The 24,363-nt window shown below is 29.7% G+C and overlaps 2 protein-coding genes across 4 annotated transcripts in view; both read right to left on the bottom strand.

Annotated features, from left to right (window-relative positions):
- The window catches only part of LOC122505668 (receptor-type tyrosine-protein phosphatase U), a 592,942-nt gene that overhangs the window by 164,456 nt on the left and 404,123 nt on the right, over nucleotides 1-24,363 (bottom strand). The gene's annotated exons all lie outside the window — the stretch shown is intronic.
- On the bottom strand, nucleotides 640-3,149 carry LOC122505669. Of its 3 annotated transcripts, none has more exons than XM_043617445.1 (2): nucleotides 2,710-3,149; nucleotides 640-2,483 (listed from the first exon to the last, which is right to left on the bottom strand). In XM_043617445.1, the coding sequence occupies exons 1-2, from the start codon at nucleotides 2,927-2,929 to the stop codon at nucleotides 1,204-1,206; spliced, it is 1,500 nt and encodes a 499-aa protein (XP_043473380.1). In that variant the 5' UTR covers nucleotides 2,930-3,149; the 3' UTR covers nucleotides 640-1,203. The 3 variants fall into 3 exon arrangements, with proteins under 3 accessions (XP_043473380.1, XP_043473381.1, XP_043473382.1); XM_043617446.1 differs by having other exon boundaries at nucleotides 640-2,468; XM_043617447.1 differs by having other exon boundaries at nucleotides 640-2,465.

Genomic DNA, 24,363 nt, shown 5'->3' with positions numbered 1-24,363 from the left:
TGATAAGTGAAAACAAGTTCACACATAAAAAAGTGAATATTTTACTTAAATATATAAGTAGATTCTACTTATTAATAAGTGAGAAAAAGGATCACACATGAAGAAAGTGAAAATTTCACTTATTCCGATTTAGAGAGCAATGTTTACATACACACACACACACACATATGGAATGCTATTTTTGAACTCCTGAGGTCAAATGACATAAAGATATGTCAAAAAATTGAACTCGAAAAATTTTAGTATTCACGGTGAGCTGGAAGCCGGAAAGTTCCGACCAAAAATGTCGCGAAAATCGGCAAACGGGGATGTCATAAGGTAGGTTTGAACATTACAAATCCGTTTGAGTTGAAATCCTAGCTGATCGTTTAAGCGAGATATCGTGAAATCAGTCTCAAATGTGCAAATTTAGATTTTAATTTTTTAGAAAATGCACTAACAGAAAAAATGGTATGTATATATAGGTATAGGTATAAATATAAATTATTTTATATTAAATTCGAACTTCAAAATGCATTATTTATTCAAAAGTAACTTATCTTACAAGATTTTGTTGTTATTTTGTTTATTCAAAAATAGAAATAATAATTTTTAATTTTAATAACTTCTTTTAATAAGAAAAATGTTTTTAAATGAACTTTTATTTTCGTACCCGAAATATTCAAACATGTTGAGAAGAAAACTCTACTACTGCCCTCAACAGTCTTTTTGAATATGTTTCAAATGATCCCTCAACATCCACCATTGAATTTACTTTATACTTATTCCAAGTTTTCAAAAAGGAATGGTGAACACTTTCGCCCGCTTGCTCAGACCAAATTCCTAAACCATGAGGTCTTCCTAAAAACTTTAAACATTGTTCAAGATGATCCAAAAGTACGTGTATTTTCAATGTTTCGGTCATCTCAGTGGCTTCATAAGCTTTTTTCACGTTTCTAATTTGGCTGCTCAATACACTGTAGTTGACTGTTCTCGTAGAAAAACAATTCTTCACTAATTGATCAAATGCTTTTAAGGCAGATACGAAAGGTACGAGGGTATATTGAGTATGACTTTTAAAAATTTCTGGATCCAACAACTTATCTGGTTCCGACAGAAGTTTTCTACAACCATTTCCTTCGAACACTTCACCATGGTAAGATTTTGAAATAACTCCAAGTTTCCTAGGCCATAAAAGAGCCTTTTCACGGGCAACAAGAGGTACTATTCCGTCCCAAAATAAATGGTAGACAAATCCTTGAAGAATCGTTCTGGGACGATACATTTCTCCAACACACAAAGATCATCAGATTCTTCGAACAATAGTGCATTTATTGTGCTATGAAAATGTGGAGCAACTTTCTTATCTTTTCCCGCTTTACAAAATGCTTCGAAATCATTTTTTAACTGCCAATAAGTTTTCAGATCTCGAGACTCTAAATGTAAAAAATCAATTTTTTTGTTTGAAACTGAATTTTCGTTTCTTTCGTCGTTTGAACTTCTCAAAGAACGCAACGATATACAACAATATGGGCATGGAAACATCGAAGTCGCAGTTTGCTGACCGTTCACCATCAGTATCAACTTAAAATCAGCCACAAACTTGAAAGGAATGTTATTCAGTTTAGGCAGCTGAAACAATAATTCTAGGTTCTCGTATGTCTCCTTGATTTTCGGAACTAAACATAAAATTATTAGACGATTCACACTCGTCAACTTTGCTTTTCTTCCGGTCACAGCGCCTCCAGAATAGCGACATCGTTTTTCTGTAGGTGATTCAGGATCAACATTTTCGTTTATTTCGTTAGCAGTATTATTTTCGTTTTCCAAATTGTAATTCTGTGAAATTAGAGTTAAAAACATTTTAAAAAAACCTTGCCCACCATCTGCAAGAATTTTAATGTGATAATCGCCGATTAAATTTCTGAGCTTAATAATTTTTGAAACTATCGCTTCGGCATCAGCAAATACAACGGGTCTTTTTTCCTTGGTATTTTTTACGCCTTCTACGTGAAATTCCCTAACATCGTGTTGGTATAAATCAGATAATAATGTCGACTTGAGCGATAAATGTTCAGCTAAATTGGAGGATACCGAACGTCTACCAACAACGCGACGAACAACATCAGCCATTTTTTTCATTAAATTGGTTGAAGATCCTGTATTTACTTGAAAGTTGCTAAACTGTTCATTTGAAAATTCAATTTTCTTGTGTGTTGGATAGAGTGCAATTTTCATTGCAGGTCCTGATACATTAGTGAGCTGAAGATTAACATTATTTTTTCTATTTGGATTTTCTGCTTTATTCGTTAGATCTCGTAACAAACTGTATAGAATCTGTTCTTGTTGTTTTTCAGGAAGTTGATGGACTATATTCACCACATTTTCACAAACAGCATTACGCTTAGCAAGACAGGGATGCTTTATACCTCGACCAATTTCTTGTAAACAAATATTGCACCTCGTGGAATCAACAGACTTTGTTCCTTCTGAAAAAATTTTGTCTGGTTTACAAAAAAAACATGGTTTCAAATTAATTATGAATGTTTCAAATTGAGTATAGATTCTATACTCAATTTGATTCGCATCCCAGTCTCATTTTTGATATGAATCAAATTGAGAATAGAATCTATACTCAATTTGAAGCCAGCTTTTTTCTGTGTTAGGGTAGACTTAGGTAAGGTATTTCTTAAAAATTTTAGGGTAGGACTAAGTAAAAAATATGCTTACGTAATACATTCAGAGCCTCTTGCTGATAATTTGAGTTCAAAGAAGTATTGTTTTCTTTTGATGTGCAGACATCGTTTGTAAACTTCCTTTTGTTACCGGCACCTTTTTTCGGGTTAATATGACCTTCATATGTAGCTTTTGTACAAATGTAGTCAGAACATTGAATACTATCGTTGTGCCGAGTATTTTTTGGTAATTCTATATCCAAATAATTTGGCATTACAGGTGTTGGTCTTTTAAACACCCCCTTTTCGTACTCATCAAGTGATAAACGACAAGAACCGCAAATACTTAAAGGAAACTTGGAGTTTTGTATATCAAATTTTTCGCTTGAAAAATTCTTGATCAAATCTTCATATTTTTTTGTTATAAAAAACCATTCTAACCTTCTTCCTTTGACAACTATTTTTTCTCCACATGGAGCACAAACTTTCCGGCGATTTTCTTCGTGTTTCTGTGACATTATTCAATATTTCCTGCTTTTCAAATTTTTATTTAATCTACGACATTGTTTTTACATAAAAACAAACAATCTATAAATTATCTATGACACATAAAACAGGACGATAAATTACAAACTGAAGTTGCATTTGTTTGAAAAATAAAAGTCAACATTAGTATATTGAAAATTGATTGTGCGATAATTCGATTACACTAATTTGAATATTACGTTCTAATAATAATTTTTTCTAAATTTGCATTGCATGTAAACAAAAATTTTAATAAAAAATTAACATATAATAATCACTTTTTCTTATTCACACATTGCAAAAAATTACTATTATGAAGTAGATTTAAATTAAAAAATGTACTTGTAATATATCAATGTACATAAGTATAAAACATTATTTACACAAAAATATGTTTAAGTGAATATATATATATATATATATATATATATATATATATATATATATATATATATATATCATTTTTTTCTGTTAGTGCATTTTCTAAAAAATTAAAATCTAAATTTGCAAACTTGAGACTGATTTCGCGATATCTCGCTTAAACGATCAGCTAGGATTTCAATTCAAACGGATTTGTAATGTCCAAACCTACCTTAAGACATCCCCGTTTGCCGATTTTCGCGACATTTTTGGTCGGAACTTTCCGGCTTCCAGCTCACCGTGTATTACTCAAATTTAATTACAATACTTTCTCTATGAGGAAGCAATACAAAATTTTGTATTTTTGACAATTTTCAAAAAAAATTAATTTTTTTCCTTAAATTTTGTGCAAAAATAAACAACTTTTCCTTTATTCATTTTTTTGTACAACAAAAAACAAAAAAGTTATAAATTTTTTTAAAAGTTATTTTCTTATTTTTACTTCTTTGACTCATAATAAAGTTTTAAATAACCCTAAAATAATAAATTTAAAGGAAATCTGTTGAATGTTTAAAAAGTGTGTCCGCCATATTGTATTTGTTTTATAGTTTCTTTTTGTTATTTAGCATTATTGGATATTGACATATTTATTATTCGCATTAATCGAAAAATGGATGGAAGTAAATTTTTTTTCGGTTTAAAAATTCCATCCCCTTTCTTGGGAGCGCGTCACATATAGATATATGTATATGTACATAAATGTAGAACCTATTCTTAGTATTTTGCTAAATTTATTTGGGCTGTAGAAATATATTTCTAATCCTTTTAGTTGAGGCTATGTCCAAGTTGTAAAATGTAAACAAACCAAGCACTAAAATCGCACTTTTGTAACATCCATTTCTCCCACAAAAAATAACATTTTTACACTTTCTATACGAAAATGGAAAATTAGAGTGTCAAAGTTTTCTTTATGAAAATGGTAAACTGACGTATTGAATTTGGTAACTACGCCTTGCATAGCAGAAAAAATGAGAAAACAACTAAGTTTCATTCAAAACAAAATTCTTAGTACGCTCTGTGCATGCGCAGAGAGCAGCAGAGTCTCAGGTCGCGAAAAATTAAAGTGTTTGACTATATGAACCGCACGGACGATGAAGAAGTTTTTACCCTTTCCCTTGTAATTTCAAGGAGGAAAGGGAAAAATTCCCCCTTACACATGTTGAAGGTCCAATCGCTGACATGAGACTTCTACATCGTCAGTGCGGTTGATATACTAAAACAGTTAATTTTTCGCGACGCGTCAAAAATGCTATTTTATAGGTCATTTTAATTAGTTATTTTACTAATTGCTTTTTATTGCTTAAAGTCAAAAACAATTTTATTGGAAACTTTGATACTCTAATTTTACATTTTTGTAGAGAAAGTGGAAAAATATTCATTTTTGTAGGAGAAATGGCTGTTACAAAAGTGTGATTTTTGTGTTTGGTTTGTTTACATTTCACAACTTGGTAAGCTGAATCTTGAGTTGTAAATGTCTAATCTTGAATTTATTTGTTGCTGTTGTGATTGAAGCAAAATATTTCCCTAAAAGAAGCACATTTTTTATACTTATTTGTATGATCACAAACTATTTCTAAAACGCTCATATCGTTTGAACTGTCTAGAAATGCAGGAATCTGTTTTTATTAGGTATAGAGGAGAACGGGGCGAGGCGGCCAAGATGGCACATTTTGGTTTGCGAGGCAGTTATTTAAATAGGTTTTTTCAATTTTAATATCGCGTTAGAAAGCTTGTCTTATTGGCTGAAAAATCGCCATAGAACATTTTGACGTAGGTTGCACTTAAAAATTTCTACAACCCTTTTCCCAAAGGACCACATTTTGGCATATTTGAAAAAACGTGGGGTGAGGCGGCCAACTATTTTAATATTTAAAAAAACATAACTTAAAGTTACAGTTAGTGAAACATAACAAGGTAGTTGTCCTTAACTTACTTTTATTTTGTTAGTAAACTTCAAAAATTTACGTTTTAATAATATTATAATAATAACATTAATTAATTAAATTTAACATTTTAAGGAAATATAAATTTGTTATTCTTAAAAAATGGTTTATAAAATTCAATGTTAGGTTTAAAATGTATTGGAGTAGAAAAAAAGAGAAAACATTTAGAAGAACCAATAAAATCAACACAAAAAGACGAAAAATTTAGTGTTGGCTGACAAACCCCACGAGTACTTTTTTAAGAAAACTTAATGGTGTATTAATTAATGGGCCGACCATCGGCCCATTAATGGCACTTTAATGGCAAAAATTTTGTATCTTTGATGGCAACTTATAATTGGCAGAATTGGGGCGTAACTTGGCCCAATAACGGCACATTATTGGCAAAGTAGATAAATCTTTGAAGGCAAATTATGATTACCAGTATTGGGGCGTAGCTTGGCTCAATATTGGCAAAGTTGATCAATCTTTAATGGCAAAAGACAATTGCCAATGATGTGACAAAGATCGGCCCATTAAAGGCACATTAGTGGCACTTTAATGGCAAAAATTTTGTATCTTTGAAGGCAAATTATGATTACCAGTATTGGGGCGTAGCTTGGCTCAATAATGGCACATTCATGGCCATTATGGCCACACATTTTGTAGCAAATTATAATTGCCAGAATTGGGACGTACCTTGGCTCAGGAATGCCATATTAATGTCTATCATTTTGTATCTATGATGGTAAATTATAATTGCCAATATTGGGACGTAGCTCGGCCCATTAATGGCACAGTATCGGCCAGTGTAGTGTAGCTTATAAGAACCCTTTTGCTTCCTCGACTTCACGTCAGAGTAGCAGAGTGGTCAGAGTGTTAGGCTGTGGTGCGTCAGGTTCAGGTATCGATCCCCGCGAGCGTTAAGAATTTTTCAAATATTTGTAAGTTTGCGATTAATTCAGGGAAATAAACTGTATAAATATTATGAATTAATTAGTTAATTAAATAAAAAATATATTTTTTTTAATTTTTTCAACACTGGGGAGTAATGGCAGCCAATAATGGGCCATTAATGTTTACCGAGAATCGGCCGATGATTGGCTGCCGACGGCCTACCGCGGTTAACCTCCCGACAGTCGGGCCACTATTGTCTGCCAAGAGTAGGCACTGACTATGCCGTCACTGGGCCAGTTTTGGGCCGTTTTTAATTTCGCACTTGGGAATAAGTAAATACACAAGTAAATAAATAATTTCCCTTACAACACAGACAGCGCAGCATTAGCGAGTGAGGTACTTACGTATATTTAAAAAAATTTCAACAGACACTACGTGCATCAACGAACCTTAAAAAATTCAACAATTTATATTATCAATCGTTTATTAAATCTATATATGTGATTTGTGTATATGTAGCAGTTTATATCTGCACATGAGTCAGTATACATGTGTATATAATTTATGTACATGTGTGAGTATACATGTACATGTGATTAGTGTATATGTTGAGTATACATGTGTGGGTGTTTTGCGCGCATGCTTGATATTCATAGAACACTACTGCGCATGCCTGATATTCATAGAACACTACTCCGCCGTTACCGTACATTTTCCCGAATCCTATTTCCCGAAAGCCTTTTTCCCGACAAACCTTCTTCCCGACAAATGTTTTTCCCGACAACCATTTTCCCGAATCCTATTTCCCGACAACTATTTTCCCGACAATCCTTCTTCCCGACAAACATAATTTTCAAAATGTTCTTACTGAATCACTTCAGTTGTTAATCTTTATTTGTTGCTATGGCAGCAGTAACATTAACGTCATTTTCAATCAGTCATTTTTATTTGTAACCTTTTGAATTTTGGATTTTTTCTAAATTCCTGTGTTTCAATTGTATAAAAATATGGAGTCGTCAGCAATAATTATTGGTAATAAGTTGATCTGTGATGGTTATGTGTACTTAAAATCAAGAGAAAGGAATGGAAAGAAATATTGGGACTGTAATAGGTTAAGGAGCAGAACACTACTGCGCATTCCTGACATTAATAGAAAACTACAGCGCATGCGTAACATTGATAGAACACTACTGCGCATGCGTGACATTGATAGAAAACTACTGCGCATGCCTGATGTTCATAGAACACTACTGCGCATGCGTAACATTGATAGAACACTACTGCGCATGTATAAAATTGATAGAAAACTACTGCGCATACGTGACATTGATATAACACTACTGCGCATGCGTGACATTGATATAACCCTACTGCGCATGCGTGACACTGATAGAATACTACTTTGCATGTGTGACATTGATAGAATACTACTGTGCATGTGTGACATTGATAAAACACTACTGTGCATGTGTGACATTGATAAAACACTACTGCGCATGCGTAACATTGATAGAACACTACTGCGCATGCGTGACATTCCTGGAATACTACTGCGCATGCGTGACATGACATGTATGTGTTTTGTGTATGAGGCATTATTCCTGAACTGCCCCAAAAATAAAAAAAAGTTCTTGGATTTCCTTTATACTTTGGAAATATGTTACCCTAGTAGGTAAAAGTTACTACACCAATTTACAGGTCCAACCCCCCTCCCCAATCAAAAGGGTGGGGGGTTGAAATTTCAGCTTAAACTCGAACATGCATTCTTTAAACATTTGTAGTTTCTACTTAAATTATTCAATTAAAAAAAGTAAGTAGTGTTTTAGAAAGGTTTTTTTATGTACTTTTAAAATATTTTATTTATATAATAAAAAAAAAAATTTTTGCAAAAATTTTTTAAAATAAATAGTTTTTTGCAATTTTGTGCAAGTTCGGTAGTTTTTATTTTCTTTTTAATAATCTCAAATGAAAGCTTGGGAATTCCCCTAAAAGAAGATATAAGTCTGAAAATGGGCCGAAACAATTTGCCAAAGATATAGTGTAATAAGTAAAATTTGTCCGTCCGCTCGCGCACTCCAGCGCGATGAACAGTGGGATTTTTTTTCAACTTACTATTGAAAATTGTCTAGAAACTACAAATTTTATCGGATGTTGATGTTCTTGATTTAAAATTACTAAGAGATCCATCAAAGTCGATTTTTGAATTTTTAATTGTTTATTTTTTTCTTGTTACTCAAAAATTTGACAAATTACAATATTTTTAAAAAAAAATCATGTTAATTTTTTTATTTTTCCATTACACATGATCGAAATCAATTTCAATTAGTCTAGCATGACCACCGGACAATTAATAAAGCATAATACAATTTATTTAAATTGTTGCAAACAATGTTAATTAACAAATAGATTACTTCGGACCTTCTTCATAAAAAAATTGGTTTTTTTTGCAGACAAGTTTAAATTTATGTCTAATTTAGTAAAAAACTATTTTACAGTTAAAAATTATCATTAATATTAGGGGAACATAGTCTAGGTCGGCCACCTTTTTGACTTTTGTTTATAACTTTTTTTTAAAAATGAATTTGGACAATTGAAGTATATGGTTGGAAAGTCCTGTTTAATAGGAACATCTTTTCTGTACAAAGTAAATTGATTGGTTTTAAAATGAAAAAGTTATAAAGATTTAAAAAAAAAAAATTTGTAGTCGAGGTTGGCCATTACAGTCAAGGTCGGCCATGTTTAAAATTCAAAGGGCATTAGTCGTTAAAAAATAAAATAACATGTTTGGAGTTACGGAAAATTGATTCTTTATTGTTTACAGTTTGTAACTTTATGAAATAACAAAATAATAAAAATAAACAATATAAAAAAATAAATATAAATAAAAAAAAATATTTCACTAAAATATTAATAAAATTAAATAAAAATATTAATAAGATGATCAATTATATTATGAGTTATACAGAATTGCAGTTTTTGCAAATGAAGTAGCTCGTCCTCATCTTTGCGCATTTTAAACACATAGTGGCCGACCTTGACAGTAAGTAACATTACCGAATTGTTGTAACCATAAAGAAATACGTTTCGGGATTCGATTTTTTACTTTGTTTTTCTTTCAACCATGAGTCCCACAAATTTTCTGCATACTTGCCTTGACGATTCAATTTGTTTTTTATCTTTTATTAATGGTTTTTCACATTATGCACAAAACTTTTTTTCAGCTTTTTTTGTACTGACGTCACAGAAAACACAATTTTCGATCCTCCGAAAATGTAATTGAACAAAAAGTTAGGTTACACTAAGACAAGCTTCGACAAGCATGCGCGTAGGTGGCGCTAGTGAACTTGTCCAAAAAATTGCGATAGCCTACCAAGACAGTAGACCAACCTTGACTACATTCCCCTAACAATTATATAAACAATAATCCTTTTTTATTTGTAAACATTTTCGTCATTTTTTAAACTTTAAATATTTATATCATATGTACATTTTTTCAAAAACTTAAAAAATTTATTAGCTTAAACAATTACATTTGTTATGAACAAACTTTTCATTTTTAAACAAATAAGTAGATTTTTTTCATCAAACAAAATTTTTTCCTTTTTTTATATTTACTATCATAAAAAAGAACTCCTTAATGAAATGGGAATACTATAAATTATTCATTTAATTCTAACGAACATTATAAGTTAAGAAATATTTATATTTTTAATGAAGTAAACCATTATTCAGTTAAAACAGTTTACATTTAAATGCATATAAATAAATATATTTTTTCTGTGAAAAAAGAACAAAGTTAAATATTTGTTAACTTATAATGTTTATTAAAATTAAATGAATAATTTATAGTATTCCCATTTCATTAAGGAGTTCTTTTTTATGATAGTAAATATAAAAAAAAGGAAAAAATTTTGTTTGATGAAAAAAGCTACTTATTTGTTTAAAAATGAAAAATTTGTTTATAACAAATGTAATTGTTTAAGCTTATAAATTTTTTAAGTTTTTGAAAGAATGTACATATGATATAAATATTTAAAGTTTAAAAAATGACGAAAATGTTTACAAATACAAAAGGAAGTTGATTATTGTTTATATAATTGTTAATATTAATGATAATTTTTAACTGTAAAATAGTTTTTTACTAAATTAGACATAAATTTAAACTTGTCTGCAAAAAAACCAATTTTTTTTATGAAGAAGGTCCGAAGTAATCTATTTGTTAATTAACATTGTTTGCAACAATTTAAATAAATTGTATTATGCTTTATTAATTGTCCGGTGGTCATACTAGACTAATTGAAATTGATTTCGATCATGTGTAATGGAAAAATAAAAAAATAAACATGATTTTTTCTAAAAATATTGTAATTTCTCAAATTTTTGAGTAACAAAAAAAAAATAAACAATTAAAAATTCAAAAATCGACTTTGATGGATCTCTTAGTAATTTTAAATCAAGAACATCAACATCCGATAAAATTTGTAGTTTCTAGACAATTTTCAATAGTAAGTTGAAAAAAAATCCCACTGTTCATCGCGCTGGAGTGCGCGAGCGGACGGACAAATTTTACTTATTACACTATATCTTTGGCAAATTGTTTCGGCCCATTTTCAGACTTATATCTTCTTTTAGGGGAATTCCCAAGCTTTCATTTGAGATTATTAAAAAGAAAATAAAAACTACCGAACTTGCACAAAATTGCAAAAAACTATTTATTTTAAAAAATTTTTGCAAAAAAATTTTTTTTTTATTATATAAATAAAATATTTTAAAAGTACATAAAAAACCTTTCTAAAACACTACTTACTTTTTTTAATTGAATAATTTAAGTAGAAACTACAAATGTTTAAAGAATGCATGTTCGAGTTTAAGCTGAAATTTCAACCCCCCACCCTTTTGATTGGGGTGGGGGGTTGGACCTGTAAATTGGTGTAGTAACTTGTACCTACTAGGGTAACATATTTCCAAAGTGTGAAGGAAATCCAAGAACTTTTTTTTATTTTTGGGGCAGTTCAGGAATAATGCCTCGTATATGTGTAACATTCATGGGTATGTGTTTTTTGGACATGTGTGAGTGAAGTATTTTCAAAGATAGTTAGACAGAATAGAAAGAGGTGTGAGTCGGTCAGTCGGTCGTACATTAATTTAATTTAATATAGAGGATTGTTCAAATTACTTTTTTCTTATTCTGGTCTCATTTTGAATATTTATCATGGGATTCAGTGCAGTTTTCATGTAGCCAAAAATTTCAAATACTGCACTGAATCCAATCTTTAATCAATGTCGTTTGATTGTAACTTTCGCCTCAACCTACAAATAGATCTCCATCTCTGGTGTCAATTAGATCAATTATTTTTCTTCATACCTCGGTCGAAAGTACGTACTTCCCTCTGCGATTTCGCAGCAGAAAGTCGAACATTTGTGCTTTGCACTGAGAGACCTTTGGGTCAGCAGCAGACTTTCGATAGGCTGCTACTAACCATTTTGGTGGTACGCTACAGGACTATACTTTTGGGTTGCTGCGGTACAATTTTGGGCGCGTGACAGTCCAAAAGTTGATTAGCTGCAAACCAATGACGGCATCCCCACTACTTCCTTCGGTGAGCTTCTCACCAACATTTTGGACTGTCACGCGCCCAAAATTGTATCGCAACGCACTAAAACCATAGTGGAGCTGCTATCTCATACGTTGTTCCGCTGCAGTCCAAAAGGTCTCTCAGTGTGGTTGATTTTCATACCCAGCCTCTATTACAGCGGGAGTAAAAGAATTCTCTGTCGGTAAAAACACCACTGTCGGTAAATAAGAAAATTTTGAGTTTAATGACAATTTAACGAGTAATTGTTATCGCAATATAAAATAAGAAAAAAAATTATCAAGAAAACTATAAAATAATAATAATAATAATAATAATAATAATAATAATAATAATAATAATATATAATTATAAATTTATTATCCACAAGCTCTGAAAATTGAAATGAACGAAATCTTTTGCTGATATAATTATTTTCAAAACTTATTTTAATAAACATTAAAAACAAAAATAAAATAATTAAAAAATTTTTAATTTCTTTTTTAATACGTGCCAAAATGTTATAATAAAGTTTTAATAATTAGAAGAAATAATGAAATTGTGTTCATTAGAACGTTTGGAATTTTAGAAACATAAAATTAATTTTGTACCACCAAAAAAATTCTTTTGAAAATGTAATATTAATTTATCTTTTTCACATTTTTTTTCGTGCCTGCCCCCGACCAGAAGCACTCGCATCGCTCGTGCATCAAATGTCGGGGCAGGCGAATATTGTTTGCAAGAGAGAGACACAGAAAAAACCAGAGCTTCACGAGTGTCCGCTAGAGGCGTTGCAGCGAGGAGCAAAAGTAAATAAAGATGGCCGGCTGTCAAATGAAAAACGATTGCAATTTTCTCAAAAAATAAATTAGCGAGCGTACTTTCGACCGTATATAAAGAAAAATAGTATACATTACACGGGCAGAAATTCGAAAGCCCTAAACTACGCGATAATGCCCTCGGCTTCGCCTCGGGCATAATTTCGCGCAGTGCAGGAATTTCGAACTTTCTGCCCTTATATAATGTAATATACTATTGTTCTCAGACATTTTATTTTGTTTTTCTTTAATATTTCTCCAACGGAGATATAGGGACTTCAAAATTGACAAAACCTCCAAATGAGTCACTTTTTTATCGAAAATTTCTTCATTTCAGATGCAATTTGAAAAATAAGACCAGGAAATCTTAAAATTTCAATAAATAATACATCCAAAGAAGTAATATTCAATTTAAAAAATTACAAATTTTGCTCTAAATTAAGCTCTCAAAATATGGTAAAATCGACACATTTGTCTTCTCCTTTAATTTAAGTTTTCTTTATTTATTTCGTTATTAGAATCACTTTTATTAGTCAAAAATAAAAATTTAATCATTTTTTAATGTTACAGTATAAATTAAATTTAATTTTATCTTATTCTAAACAGTTTTAATCTACTGTGAAAATGTGCTTAAATTTGTCATTTTTCTAAAACTCCAAAGATAAAAAATTAATTTTTGAATAAACTGTTAAACATTTTTTAAAATAAATACCATAAATATGTTCTCAAAACATTACTTTTTAATATATTTCGAAACAAAATTTTTTAAAAATAGGTCGCGACCAACTTAGTTGAAATATAATGGATTGACCTAAGAATTACACTTACATTTTCATTATTTTTCAACAATTTGTTGTTTACATTTATTAGCAGTCACAAATGGTTGAAGAATAACCCATAATAAGTGATATTTCTTTACAAATTTTGTAAAGTACTTGAACTGGTCATCTCTCCCATATGGCCATCTCCCCGAACCTACCCTAAATATAAAATACGCCTAAAAACTATGAGCTAAATTGGTAACTTCTCAGGGACAATTATATGATTTACCCGTGGAATCCCCCTCAGGGACTGTTAATATTGTTTATAACTATATAAATTATTTAAATAAAAGATGTTTTGATTCTTCTGAACATAAATTATTATATATAGAAAGAATGACCTTTCCTTCTATATATAACTATTTCGATCGAGTGATAAATTCATACTTACATATATAAATTATCATTAAAAATATTAATCAATACATAGCAATTTCATTAAGTTTATTTTGTAAAGCTGAGGAGCACCAGAACTGGCCCAAGCAAGATTTTTTAGGCAAAAAGTAATGTTTTAATATAACAAACCCGTTAAACCCAGTGGGCACACTTGTTCAAAAGACGTCCTAAAGATGTCTTTTTGCGGACGTCTTTTGGACTTGTACAAAAAGACGTTTTAAAGACGTCCTATACATGTTCTACGTCTTGGCCAATAGATGTCTTTAAGATGTCTAAAAGACGTCTTTTTCATTCAACATTTAAAAATAGAAAAATTTCCATAAATAGAAAATATTATTTTCTTAGTTCAACTTGGACTTAGAAACTAATCAATGTAAAAGTGATTGGAATTTTTCTAAGTTGAATTCATTTCATTGACAAGTGAGATCGTTAACTTTGTAGAGGTTCATATCTGTCTTGAACGGCTGAGGTGCTTAAGGCGCAGTGTTTCAAGCCCAAGGTATCCGAGTTCGATCCCAGCTTCGTAGGAATTTTTTCATTATTTCTCCACATTTTATAAAAAATAAAATTAAACTTAAAATAAATTTAATACAATATTACTGAGTTTCAACTTAGAAAATGTTAAAAAAGAAATGTTTATTTAAGATCTGAAGAAATGTAAAAAGGACGTCCAAAAGACGTCCCTTTTATGTCTTTTAGACGTCCAAAAGACGTCTTTAAGACGAACTTTAGACGTCCTTTCTTATGTCTTTTAGACGTCTTTAGGACGTCTTTTGGACCAGACATAGAACGTCTTTTAGTTGTCTTTTTGATGACTCAGAGACATTACCATCATTGTCCCCGAATTGTCCGCGGACAAGAAGGGACGTCTTTTAGACGTCCCTGTGCCCACTGGGAATTACATACTTTGGTCAATTTAACCCTTTTTTGGTGTCAATTATTGACTTCCAATTAACATTTCTGACATATTTTTAGTGCTGTTTCGAATTACATAGGTAAGCATTTAATCTCGGCTTAATAGACTTTCAAAACTCCAGTGTGGTTAGTTCGATAATTTTATGTGTTACGTTCTTCATCCCAATTAATTATTAAACTATTATTACTGTCTTATAGAGTACCTAAAAAGACATTTATTGGACCAAGGCAATTTTAAAAATGCTATAAAATTGTTTATATTTTTTAGCTTCCATTGATATGAATTGTGAATGGCAGTAAAGAGAGGCCACATACAAAACTTTTTAGAGCTCTCTCTAGTGGACGGATCAACAAAGTCTTTTGGTGGAGAGAGAGAGAGAGAGTGAGATAAGGAGAGAAGGGCGCTGGTTTATGCCCAGTAATTTTCCCAGGAGCGTTTTCATGAAAATTTCAGGAGCTTTACGCTCCATTTATCGACTGTGAGAGCTTTCCTTATATACTCTTTTTATTTCTCCTCTCTCGATTTTTTCCAGGTGGTTTAGGCACTTCACTCACTCTGAACAAAAATCACTTTTCACTCTCTCGTATCGTTTGGGATGTATAAACATATATGCATATATATTGAGGTAAAATGTGCACATATGCGAGAAAAAAGGGAGGAAGCGACTCTTGTTAAAATTTATTGCACACGTGTTTGTCGATTTGCGATTGATTGAACGTGTAAGTTACACGTGTAAATGTGAATATATAGCATAGGTGGTATTTACACTCAATTACGAGTCAAAGTGAACACCAAAACACGACGATTATTCCTCTTTCGTTCGCGGTGCGATGCCCTCCATTCTCTATTTCGAAAACCTCATTCGAATACAAATTGCATTGAGCTTATCTTTGTCAAAAGCTGCTTTTTTCAAATGCTATAACCACAATCTTTTTTCTCACTATAATATAACCTTTCAAATTCCATTCTTTGTAATTCATCATTTTAATTACTTTTTCTAAATGAATTTTTTTTATTTTCCAGTCATCGTGGAAATAATTGGATTTAATTTTTATAGCACAGAAGTATAGTAAGTAATAATTTTTACGCATTTTGAAGGGTGAAAAGAAGGATCAACAAAAATAACATTATCAAAATGTCAATTTCTCAAATAACTTCATTTTGTTTTAACCTCGTTTAAAGGAGTAAAACGACACTGCCACAAAAATTACATTCAATCTTTTCCGCGGTACTCTAGACTACCATGGAAATCATTTTATATAAACCCCTCAAAGAAAACTAACATTTGTAAATATAAATTAAAACTAGAAATTTTTTTTATTCCTATCAATCAATTCAAGTCAGGTAAACAATATAAAATAAAAATTAAACTTAACGTTTCGACATCAGAAACTAAAAATTTTATTGATTATTAAAATAATATTATAAAATTTAAAATAAATAAACTTGAAACACAAATCAAATGATAACCGAAAAAGAGAATGTCACAATTATTTGTAGAACAATCATCGTTCGCATATTTCTTCGAGATCAATCATCAATAATGGATGGAAGAATATAGATGAACACAAATCATACAAATCCAATGTTATCATAGGAGAGATTTAAGACATGATTTTGACTGGGACGGCGTATCCATTCTGGATAATGAACCGCAGTTTGGCGAAAGAGATTGATCTCTGTGATGATTCATTAGGGCTGCAAATAAAACCTATAAATAAAAAAGAAGACACAAAACACCTTAAACAAAAATACCTACAATAAATAATAAATTAATCAGAACGAAAATACGAAAGGTATGCATTTGTATCCCACCTGGACTGGGTGGGTTAGACGCCTCCTTATAATTTAGTCAATGTCTAACAGCGAACGATAATTGTTCTACAAATTAGTGTGAAATTCTCTTTTTCGGTAAATTTCATTTGATTTGTGTTTCAAATTCATTTATTTAAAATTTTATAATATTATTTTAATTTGTTAAAAGTTATTTTAATTATTAATAAAATTTTCAGTCTCTGAAGAGGTCAGGGGTTCTGTCCTGACTTGGATTGATTGATGATTATTAATCACATACATTAAATACCCTAGTAGAAATTTGTCATGGAGCCACTCGATTGTTCAAGTTACTGGACAGTTTTTGTCACGGACGCTGATTCTAGGCGGACTGGTAAATAACTGTAAAGTTACTGACCAACGCTCTTCGTCAAAGATTCAAGTTGAATTTGACATTGGCTAGACATAACTTCTGTCTAGTTCTTTTAATGTTACTTTAAAGTACTCCTAGGAATTATATTTCTAAGTTTCACTGCAAAAAGAAGTATCTTAATTTAAGATGTTTTGGTAGTCATTTCTAAGATGTTTTGGTAGACACTTTTTAGTTACTTGAAACATCTTAATTTAAGATGTTAAAAGTATCTTCGTACACATTTTCTGTGTATTTTTGGGGTAAAAAGTTTTGAGGTTAACTATGGGCTCGTATGGAAAATACTTTATGTATCTTAGTTTTTAGTAACTTACACTTATGGCGCATCTTACGATTCTCAAGTAACCTAACGTTAAACATCTTATTGCAACAGAAACATCTTAATTTAAGATACTTTAAAGAACTTACAAAAGTATCTTACTTTTCTAAGATGGAAGAAATATCTTTATCGCTGCTAAAACGTATAAATCATCTTAAATATCAGTAAGATGCTTTAGAAAATATCTTATTGTAAGACCCAGTAAAAAAGAAGTATTGAGTGGAGCGTTTAGGAATTGAGTGAAGCTCTGAGCCAATACGGATTCGAGTAAAAACCGTATTGGGACGTTTGACTCAATCTTTTTTTCATCCGCCGAATACTGTCTTATTTTAGCATTAAAATTAAAATCACATGACCAGAGTACACATTATAAATTGAAAGCACAATTGTCCTGGAATGTAAAAATGCCGATTTTGATAAGAAACAGTGAATATTTGTTAAAAATTGGTAAAAGCAAAGTTTGACAAGCGCGACTGAATTTACCATGTGAATAAATGAATTGGTAAGTTTAAATGGACGAAAAGAAATCTACTGTTACCGACAGAAAGTTCCTAGAGAATTGTTAAACAATGAAATTTCATTGTTTTGTTGAATTTACCACAATTCTCTAGGAACTTTCTGTCGGTAACAGTAGATTTCTTTCAGTCCATTTCGTCCATTTAAACTTACCACTTCATTTATTCACATGGTAAATTCAGTCGCGCTTATCAAACTTTGCTTTTACCAATTTTTAACAAATATTCACTGCTTCCCGCGTCGAAAAGGAAGTACGGGCAAAGTCCAGCAAAGTCCATCAAAGTACAGAATAGTATGGGCAAAGTACAGTAAAGTACGGCTAATGAGCGTTTCCCATACTTTGGAATGTGCATGGTTAACAACGATATTTAAAGTACGGGGACAGCTCGGCAAAGTACGGGATCAAGAAAATAGGTTTTTCGGGAATATTTTCGAATAGAGAACTACACCAAAGTATTTGAGGCCAGTTTTTTGGGAAATATTAAATCAGAAAATTCAAAATCTGAATCTTTAGAGTTCGGCAAAGTACGGGAAAGTACAGCAAAGTACGGGAGAGTAAAAAAAAAGTTTTTTTTGAAATATTAAATATAAAAATTAAAATTCTGAATTTTTGGAGTTCGGCAAAGTACAGAAAAGTACAGCAAAGTATGGGAAATTTAAAAATTAGTTTTTTTTGAAATATTAAATTAGAAAATTTTAAATATGAATTTTTGGAGTTCGGCAAAGTACAGAAAAGTACAGCAAAGTATGGGAAATTTAAAAATTAGTTTCTTTTGAAATAATAAATTAGAAAATTTTAAATCTGAATTTTTGGAGTTCGGCAAAGTACAGAAAAGTACAGCAAAGTATGGGAAATTTAAAAATTAGTTTTTTTTTATATATTAAATTAGAAAATTTTAAATCTGAATTTTTGGAGTTCGGCAAAGTACAGAAAAGTACAGCAAAGTATGGGAAATTTAAAAATTAGTTTTTTTTGAAATATTAAATTAAAAAATAAAATTCTGAATTTTTGGAGTTCGGCAAAGTACGGGAAAGTACAGCAAAGTATGGGAGAGTAAAAAAATCGATTTTTTTATATATTAAATTAGAAAATTTTAAATCTGAATTTTTGGAGTTCGGCAAAGTACAGAAAAGTACAGCAAAGTATGGGATATTTAAAAATTAGTTTTTTTTGAAATATTAAATTAGAAAATTTTAAATATGAATTTTTGGAGTTCGGCAAAGTACAGAAAAGTACAGCAAAGTATGGGAAATTTAAAAATTAGTTTCTTTTGAAATAATAAATTAGAAAATTTTAAATCTGAATTTTTGGAGTTCGGCAAAGTACAGAAAAGTACAGCAAAGTATGGGAAATTTAAAAATTAGTTTCTTTTGAAATAATAAATTAGAAAATTTTAAATCTGAATTTTTGGAGTTCGGCAAAGTACAGAAAAGTACAGCAAAGTATGGGAAATTTAAAAATTAGTTTTTTTTGAAATATTAAATTAGAAAATTTTAAATATGAATTTTTGGAGTTCGGCAAAGTACAGAAAAGTACAGCAAAGTATGGGAAATTTAAAAATTAGTTTCTTTTGAAATAATAAATTAGAAAATTTTAAATCTGAATTTTTGGAGTTCGGCAAAGTACAGAAAAGTACAGCAAAGTATGGGAAATTTAAAAATTAGTTTCTTTTGAAATAATAAATTAGAAAATTTTAAATCTGAATTTTTGGAGTTCGGCAAAGTACAGAAAAGTACAGCAAAGTATGGGAAATTTAAAAATTAGTTTTTTTTGAAATATTAAATTAGAAAATTTTAAATATGAATTTTTGGAGTTCGGCAAAGTACAGAAAAGTACAGCAAAGTATGGGAAATTTAAAAATTAGTTTCTTTTGAAATAATAAATTAGAAAATTTTAAATCTGAATTTTTGGAGTTCGGCAAAGTACAGAAAAGTACAGCAAAGTATGGGAAATTTAAAAATTAGTTTCTTTTGAAATAATAAATTAGAAAATTTTAAATCTGAATTTTTGGAGTTCGGCAAAGTGCAGAAAAGTACAGCAAAGTATGGGAAATTTAAAAATTAGTTTTTTTTGAAATATTAAATTAAAAAATAAAATTCTGAATTTTTGGAGTTCGGCAAAGTACGGGAAAGTACAGCAAAGTATGGGAGAGTAAAAAAATCGATTTTTTTATATATTAAATTAGAAAATTTTAAATCTGAATTTTTGGAGTTCGGCAAAGTACAGAAAAGTACAGCAAAGTATGGGAAATTTAAAAATTAGTTTTTTTTGAAATATTAAATTAGAAAATAAAATTCTGAATTTTAGGAGTTCGGCAAAGTACGGGAAAGTACAGCAAAGTATGGGAGAGTAAAAAAATAGTTTTTTTTTTATATTAAATTAGAAAATTTTAAAACTGAATTTTTGGAGTTCGGAAAAGTACAGAAAAGTACAGCAAAGTATGGGAAATTTAAAAATTAGTTTTTTTTTGAAATATTAAATTAGAAAATTTTAAATCTGAATTTTTGGAGTTCGGCAAAGTACAGAAAAGTACAGCAAAGTATGGGAAATTTAAAAATTAGTTTCTTTTGAAATAATAAATTAGAAAATTTTAAATCTGAATTTTTGGAGTTCGGCAAAGTACAGAAAAGTACAGCAAAGTATGGGAAATTTAAAAATTAGTTTTTTTTGAAATATTAAATTAAAAAATAAAATTCTGAATTTTTGGAGTTCGGCAAAGTACGGGAAAGTACAGCAAAGTATGGGAGAGTAAAAAAATCGATTTTTTTATATATTAAATTAGAAAATTTTAAATCTGAATTTTTGGAGTTCGGCAAAGTACAGAAAAGTACAGCAAAGTATGGGATATTTAAAAAATAGATTCTTTTTGATATATTAAATTAGAAAATAAAATTTTGAATTTTTGGAGTTCGGCAAAGTACGGGAAAGCACAGCAAAGTATGGGAGAGTAAAAAAGAAGTTTTTTTTAAAATATTAAATTAGAAAATTTTAAATCTGAATTTTTGGAGTTCGGCAAAGTACAGAAAAGTACAGCAAAGTATGGGAGAGTAAAAAAATAATTTTTTTTTGAAATATTAAATTAGAAAATAAAATTCTGAATTTTTGGAGTTCGGCAAAGTACGGGAAAGTACAGCAAAGTATGGGAGAGTAAAAAAATAGATTCTTTTTGATATATTAAATTAGAAAATAAAATTTTGAATTTTTGGAGTTCGGCAAAGTACGGGAAAGCACAGCAAAGTATGGGAGAGTAAAAAAGAAGTTTTTTTTGAAATATTAAATTAGAAAATTTTAAATCTGAATTTTTGGAGTTCGGCAAAGTACAGAAAAGTACAGCAAAGTATGGGAGAGTAAAAAAATAATTTTTTTTTCAAATATTAAATTAGAAAATAAAATTCTGAATTTTTGGAGTTCGGCAAAGTACGGGAAAGTACAGCAAAGTATGGGAGAGTAAAAAAATAGATTTTTTTTATATATTAAATTAGAAAATTTTAAATCTGAATTTTTGGATTTCGGCAAAGTACAGAAAAATACAGCAAAGTATGGGAAATTTAAAAATTAGTTTTTTTTGAAATATTAAATTAGAAAATAAAATTCTGAATTTTAGGAGTTCGGCAAAGTACGGGAAAGTACAGCAAAGTATGGGAGATTTAAAAAATTGATTTTTTTGAAATATTAAATATGAAAATTGAATTTCTGAATTTTTAGAGTTCGGCAAATTGCGGGAAAATACAGCAAACTATGGGAGATTTAAAAAATAGATTTTTTTTGAAATTATTAAATTAGAAAATAAAATTCTGAATTTTTGGAGTTCGGCAAATTACGGTAATATACAAAAAAATTTCATTTCACACCCTTACCTCGCTGTACTTTGTAAAACATTGACCATCCTGCACACACGGAAACTTAAATTTGATTTTAATTCTTTAACACACCATTTTATCAAGCAATAAGATTCTTCTACATTTTGACATATTCTTTACGAAAATCCAAAATTCCAAAACTTAATTTTATGAGGTTATATTTTACGAAAAACCATTTATTTACTAGCCCATAGTTTGCTGCACTTTTCCGTACTTTGCCGAACTCCGATATCCAGATTTTAAATTTTCTTATTCAAGATTTTCAAAAAACCTTTTTTTACTCTCCCATACTTTGCTGTACTTTTCTGTACTTTGCCGAACTCCAAAAATTCAGAATTTTATTTTCTAATTTAATATTTCAAAAAAAACTAATTTTTAAATTTCCCATACTTTGCTGTACTTTTCTGTACTTTGCCGAACTCCAAAAATTCAGATTTAAAATTTTCTAATTTTATATATAAAAAAAATCTATTTTTTAAATATCCCATACTTTGCTGTACTTTTCTGTACTTTGTCGAACTCCAAACATTCAGATTTAAAATTTTCTAATTTAATATTTCAAAACAAACTAATTTTTAAATTTCCCATACTTTGCTGTACTTTTCTGTACTTTGCCGAACTCCAAAAATTCAGATTTAAAATTTTCTAATTTAATATTTCAAAAAAAACTAATTTTTAAATTTCCCATACTTTGCTGTACTTTTCTGTACTTTGACGAACTCCAAAAATTTAGAATTTTATTTTTTAATTTAATATTTCAAAAAAAAAATATTTTTTTACTCTCCCATACTTTGCTGTACTTTTCTGTACTTTGCCGAACTCCAAAAATTCAGATTTAAAATTTTCTAATTTAATATTTCAAAAAAAACTAATTTTTAAATTTTCCATACTTTGCTGTACTTTTCTGTACTTTGCCGAACTCCAAATATTCAGAATTTTAATTTTTATATTTAATATTTCAAAAAAAACTTTTTTTTTACTCTCCCATACTTTGCTGTCTTTCCCGTTCTTTGCCGAACTCTAAAGATTCAGATTTTGAATTTTCTGATTTAATATTTCCCAAAAAACTGGCCTTAAATACTTTGGTGTAGTTCTCTATTCGAAAATATTCCCGAAAAACCTATTTTCTTGATCCCGTACTTTGCCGAGCTGTCCCCGTACTTTAAATTTCGTTGTTAACCATGCACATTCCAAAGTATGGGAAACGCTTATTAGCCGCACTTTACTGTACTTTGCCCATACTATTCTGTACTTTGATGGACTTTGCTGGACTTTGCCCGTACTTTCATTTCCACGCGGGATTCTTATCGAAATCGGCATTTTTACATTCCAGGACAATTGTGCTTTCAATTTATAATGTGTACTCTGGTCTTATGATTATAATTTTAATGCTAAAATAAGACCGTATTCGGCGGATGAAAAAAAGATTGAGTCAGACGTCCCAATACGGTTTTTACTCGAATCCGTATTGGCTCAGAGCTTCACTCAATTCCTAAATGCTCCACTCAATACTTCTTTTTTTACTGGGGATGTAAGATACTATTTTTCCATCTTACATCTTATTTTAAGATATCAAAAAAGACACCTATTTTTGCAGTGTTGTCGTGTCGATGGTACTGCAATAATGCCTAATAACTAGACAGCTCGACTGATTATTTGTTAGAGATAAATTTGTTCTTATTCTTTCCAATACTTTAAAACTTTTCATTTTAATTTGTTATTAATTAAAAATTTAATTAATTTATTTTATTAATCTTTATAAATAAGATCAGACTTTTGTCTGTACATTGCATAGAAATGGAAAATTCATATTTAGTTTTTATATTGAAGTAGTAAGAATTCCAAAAATGCCAATAAAAAAAATTATGTATGTATGTCTGTCCGCGATATTTTGTCCGGGATAAACACAAAGACTACTTGACCGATTAAAACGAAACTTTACAGTCTCTTAGGTATTGGTCTAACTTAAATTTCTAGCCATATCCGATTGAAAAATATTAAACTGAACGAAAGTTATAGCTTTTTTCACAAATTTCAAAAAAATGAAAAAATGCAAATTTTTTAAATTTTTGTCAAATTGATGTGACACTTTCTGTAGCTACTTTTTAATATAAATACAACTAATTTTCACTATAAAAATAAAATATAAATAATAAATCCGAATTTTTAAGCCAAAATCATATTTTTGATTTTCGACCAAATTTTTAATTAGTTTTTTTCAATATTGTTTAATTTTTTATGAAGTTGGTATTGATATCGGTTGATGTTTTAAAATTTTAAATTACATTCATTACATTTATTTTATTAACAAGTTTAGAGTCATGAATTTGATGTCTATTACAAATTTTCTAAAATCAATTAACGTGAGTTTGCAAATAATTTGTGTATTGTTATTTTAATGTTTTAAGTTTGGAAATTTCATAGCATGTATTTTCATATTTCATTTAACGTAGAAAAAAAAATATATGTATATGTTCAATATAAAGGGTACAGTAAAAGCATCAATAAAACTGAAATATTTA

This window comes from Leptopilina heterotoma, unplaced genomic scaffold (genome assembly GCF_015476425.1).
Source record: "Leptopilina heterotoma isolate Lh14 unplaced genomic scaffold, ASM1547642v1 Lhet_362, whole genome shotgun sequence".
NCBI classification, from domain to species: Eukaryota; Metazoa; Arthropoda; class Insecta; order Hymenoptera; family Figitidae; genus Leptopilina; species Leptopilina heterotoma.
This window is presented reverse-complemented; position numbering and strand designations above follow the sequence as displayed.